The 4,494-nt window shown below is 35.7% G+C and overlaps 1 protein-coding gene across 1 annotated transcript; it reads left to right on the top strand.

Annotated features, from left to right (window-relative positions):
• Nucleotides 1–354: 354 nt before the first annotated feature.
• On the top strand, nucleotides 355–3,730 carry LOC116108279. The gene is made up of 6 exons (XM_031394533.1): nucleotides 355–1,045; nucleotides 1,143–1,363; nucleotides 1,733–1,949; nucleotides 2,463–2,548; nucleotides 2,860–2,951; nucleotides 3,107–3,730. The coding sequence occupies exons 1-6, from the start codon at nucleotides 956–958 to the stop codon at nucleotides 3,346–3,348; spliced, it is 948 nt and encodes a 315-aa protein (XP_031250393.1). The 5' UTR covers nucleotides 355–955; the 3' UTR covers nucleotides 3,349–3,730.
• The last annotated feature ends 764 nt before the right edge of the window (nucleotides 3,731–4,494 follow it).

Below are 4,494 nucleotides of genomic sequence, written 5' to 3'. Positions count from 1 at the left end.
AAATAAAAGTGGGTAATTATCTATCATAATCAAACATTAAGATGGGGAGCAAGAGCCATCGCTGTAATTAATCTCATGCCTTCATTTTTGGTTTGCTTTTCATTCTGTAGCTACTTGTACCTGTTTCTGGAAAACTAAAACCCAACTGGATATTTATCTCTCTTTGTTTTGCTCGCTCTGCTTTGCTTTTCCGGGAAAGTTGATTCTTTTTTATTTTATATTTTCCTTGTTAAGAAATCGTTCCGGATTCTAACGCGAAATATAAAGGCATCAAAGTCTTTTCACCACAAAAGATGGGTTTCTGTTGAAACAAACAAACAAACAAAATTTCTTTGTACTTCCTCTCCTTTTCTCTCCGTTTTCTTTCCTTACAAAACTCGCTTAAATTCAGGGTTGATTGTTCATGTTTTGCTACGTTAGATTTTGATTTTGACTCGGAGAATTAATGTTGAATAACAATCTTTCGTTACTCTTTTTGCAAAGTGAAGTAGTCTTTGTTTGTTTCTTGAATATTGATCAAAGCAGAGTAGGCTTGAGTTTTCTTCAAGTTTAGAGAAAATAAAAATTTAAAGAACGGCCACTTGTTGCTTCCCTTTTCTTCTTTTCACTGTGAATTTGATTCTCCGGTGGCCGAACAAGTGTTGAATTAGCCAACATTCACCAGCAAAACACTAAACAGAAATTCGTAGAGAAAACAGAGTTTTATTTTTTGTTAATCTTCAATTTTCTTTTTTAGTATAAAGCGTCCGTGAATTTAGCTGTCTAAACGTCAAAAAATAGAATTTTGTCGGAGACAAAATCTGTTTTTCTCTTTCATAGAAATCAAAATCCCGATAATCTCTCTCTCCCTCTCACTCCGTTCTCATTGTTCTCTGTTTTTCGCTTTCATTTCTTTTCAAAGTTGGTGCTGGGAGCCCTTTGAATCTCTCCCTCCCTCTCTCATTCCGTTGTAACCATGTTTCTTGACAAAGGGTCAACGCAATCTAATCTGGACTGCTTCCTCCATTGCACCACACCCGTAGTCTCATCTCAATTTCTCCCCAAGGTTTGCCATTTCTTCACTCTTGTTTATTTTCTATTCATTTGGGTACTTGAATGTTTTTTTTTTTTTTTTTACGTGATTGTTGGTTTTCTTGTTCCAGACTGAGATTAGGAACCTTAACACGTTATGGCATCCATGGGAGAGGGAAAAGATTGAGTACTTCACATTAGGTGATCTGTGGAATTGTTATGATGAATGGAGTGCTTATGGGGCTGGGGTTCCTATTTCTTTGAACAACGGTGACACCTTGGTTCAGTACTATGTGCCTTATCTATCTGCAATTCAAATCTTCACCAGCAATTCATCTGTAAATGGGTTAAGGTAATCACGTTTAGCTTTTACACTTGCACTTTAAATTGCTTTATTTCTTTGTAAATTTCGTCTTGATTGACTGTGTTGTTGAATTGATGAACACCACATCTGGCTTCGACAGTTTGTGGGCCGCGTTGATTAAAGCTTTCTATTAGTACTGATATTTCTCCATAAGTTTGTAAAACTGAATTTGATTGATTGAATTAGTCAAAATTGATAAATGTGGTGATTGACGTTTTCTTAATCTAGTATGACAGCTGCAGAAATTATAGGTTCTGCAGTTAGATTAGTTTTTTTTTTAATCAAAGTGAGTCTTCTTTCAAATGGTTGTATGTTGGAGAAAGTACCGGTGGAATTAACTTTGATGGAGTTTTCCAGGGATGAGACGGACGATGGTGAGACAAGGGATTCGTTTAGTGATTCTTGTAGCGATGAGAGTGAGAGTGATAAGTTATGGAGATGGGACGGATGCTCTTCTGAGGAAGGAGGATTTGAGCAAGACAATCTTTTGCATGTGAATGATAGATTGGGTTACCTTTATTTCCAGTACTTCGAGAGATCAACTCCTTATGGAAGAGTTCCTCTCATGGATAAGGTACTTTTTATTAGTTCATAGTTTCATAGTCCTCTCATGTACATTTACTTGTAGCTTTTTACTATGTTGTTTACTTTCATTAGTATCTTTTCCTCCTTTAGTTTTTTTTCCAGTTTAAGAGATCAAAACATCTGTGGATTTGTAAGAATAATCTGAATTCCTTTTCATGATAGGCATCTGATAAAGATAAAATAAAACTTTTGACCTTTGAACATGAAACTACATACTTTTGGTGAATTATTAGTATTCTCTTCTCTCACAATCACTAAATACTTTGCATAGAATTAATTAGATTCATCTTGTCTTTTTCTAGTTTATTTTGTCTTTAAAGAGCATTTGTTCTTGCCTTTGATAATATTGTGTATTACCTTTTACTATTCTTTGCAAGAAGAATATGAGGTACGATTCAGTATGTGGAATTCTAAATTAGTGACAATATACGTTGTAGCTTTTTCATGTCTCTTTACTTCATGAAAGAATATGGATTATGGCTTATTGGTTCTTTACTTTCAGATTAACGGGTTAGCTCGCAGATACCCGGGTTTGATGTCATTGCGGAGTGTGGATCTTTCACCAGCTAGTTGGATGGCAGTAGCTTGGTACTTCTCTTTCTCTCTTGGTGTGTGTATACAGGACAAGTAATTAATAATCTAGCAAAATAAAGATAAGAAAAAAGGGCATTGTTGCCACATTTAACTTGTTGTAAAAGAATTTTGTTTTTCTGATGCAACTTTACTGCAGATAGTTAAATGCATTGGAAACATAAACACTTATAACTTGACCTATGGTTTATTGTAGAGTTGTTGACATTTTAATGTCAAAAGAAATGACATGTTTTTCATATGAACATGTCTATATCAATACAAAAAATCATGTTATTGATTTATTGTTTTCTGGAAATATTATGCAGGTACCCAATTTATCATATTCCCATGGGAAGGACCATAAAGGACTTGTCCACATGCTTCCTCACATATCACACTCTTTCATCTTCTTTCCAAGGTATTCTTCTGTCCATTTTATTTCAATTATTTTTGCTAATATGCTCTTTCATTGTTGACTTGTTATCTAGATATATATAATTTTGGAAAGTAATATATTTGTACAATATCAGCTTAGAAATTTGTGTGTGTTGGTATTTTATGTCTATTATGTAGATATGGACCCTGATGATGACATTGAGGGTGCCGAAAGGAAGCGTAAGGAAGGAGAAGGGATCTCTCTTCCTCCATTTGGTTTGGCCACTTACAAGATGCAAGGGAATGTGTGGGTCTCTGGCAATTGCGGTCGGGACCATGAAAGACTAATTTCACTTTTCAGTGTGGCAGATTCGTGGCTAAAGCAGCTGAGGGTCCAGCACCACGACTTCAATTACTTCATGGGGATTAGGCGTGGCTAAGAACCACTATTTCAAGAATTTCCATGAAAGTGACTCTCAGTAAAATCCTCTTTTTGGGACTAGGCTTTGTGCTTTGAGTGTGAGGATTGTAGTTGATTCTTCTCATTGCCATGCTTCATTTTGATGGGCATGGCTTCTTTTGAGGCTTATGCTTGTACGAGAACTCATTAGATGGGGTGTGTACATGAGCTAACCCATCTGTTTTTGCTGCTTTTTAACGCGGTTATTGGGGCTTTTATGTGAATAGATTGCTAGGTCTGAGAGACATAGGAGAAGTTCTTGAACTATAAACTTTTGTGGATTGTGTAATACATTCTCTTGATCTTTAATGAAAATCCACCGGAGACAGCAAATGCCTGCAGGTTTTGCTAAATTCATCAAGTTTTCCATTATATAAAGTCGGTGGATTAGTTCCCTTCATGATAATTAAAGGAAATGTGAAGGGGGTTATCATTTTTTATGCTTTCCATAATTCTATTAAAAAGATACTCAAATTTCCAGATGTCTAAAGCAGGAGAAACGTGGGTCCAAAGTGTTGAAGAAATTACCACTGGTTCTCTTGCACCAATAACAGCCTTACAGCACTCTGTTCTGTGATTAAAATAATTATGTTTCTTGACTTAATGTTGAAAGCAATTTTCCAAGGCCATTTAATTGCAGTTTGACAATAGCAGGAAGCCAATTGCATGTCTGTGTAAGCGCCCATAGCTTCAGTACACACACAGATTTTGTCACTTTAATTGGGTAGCAAGTTAAAGACTTAAAGATGGAATAGCTTCTGGGTTAGGCCAAGAAACATATTTGTTGAGTAGAAGTTATTACATTTATTTGACAAAACAAAATACTCTTTCATGTGGGAACTCTAAGCCTTAAAAAGGTAGGTACAGTAAGCTTGTCAAGACATGTGAACAGTTGGTGAATGGCAGACAAAAAGTGGGTTTCGTTTTCATCAAGGTACGCTGATTACCGTATTGGTTTTGGAAACACAACAAAATTAGAGTAAAATTTCATGTTTACTGCTTTGTCCCAATCCCAAACCAAATATTTTAGAATTACAGAAAGCATTTATGGGTCTGGTCCATTTCCAAAAAGGAAGTGGGGTTACTGGTGTGAACTCATTCTAAATCTTATCTTCTAATGATCCGC

Source organism: Pistacia vera, unplaced genomic scaffold (assembly GCF_008641045.1).
Source record: "Pistacia vera cultivar Batoury unplaced genomic scaffold, PisVer_v2 Contig560, whole genome shotgun sequence".
Classification (NCBI taxonomy): Eukaryota; Viridiplantae; Streptophyta; class Magnoliopsida; order Sapindales; family Anacardiaceae; genus Pistacia; species Pistacia vera.
Note: the sequence above shows the minus strand (reverse complement) of the source record. Positions and strands in the feature narration are given on the sequence as shown.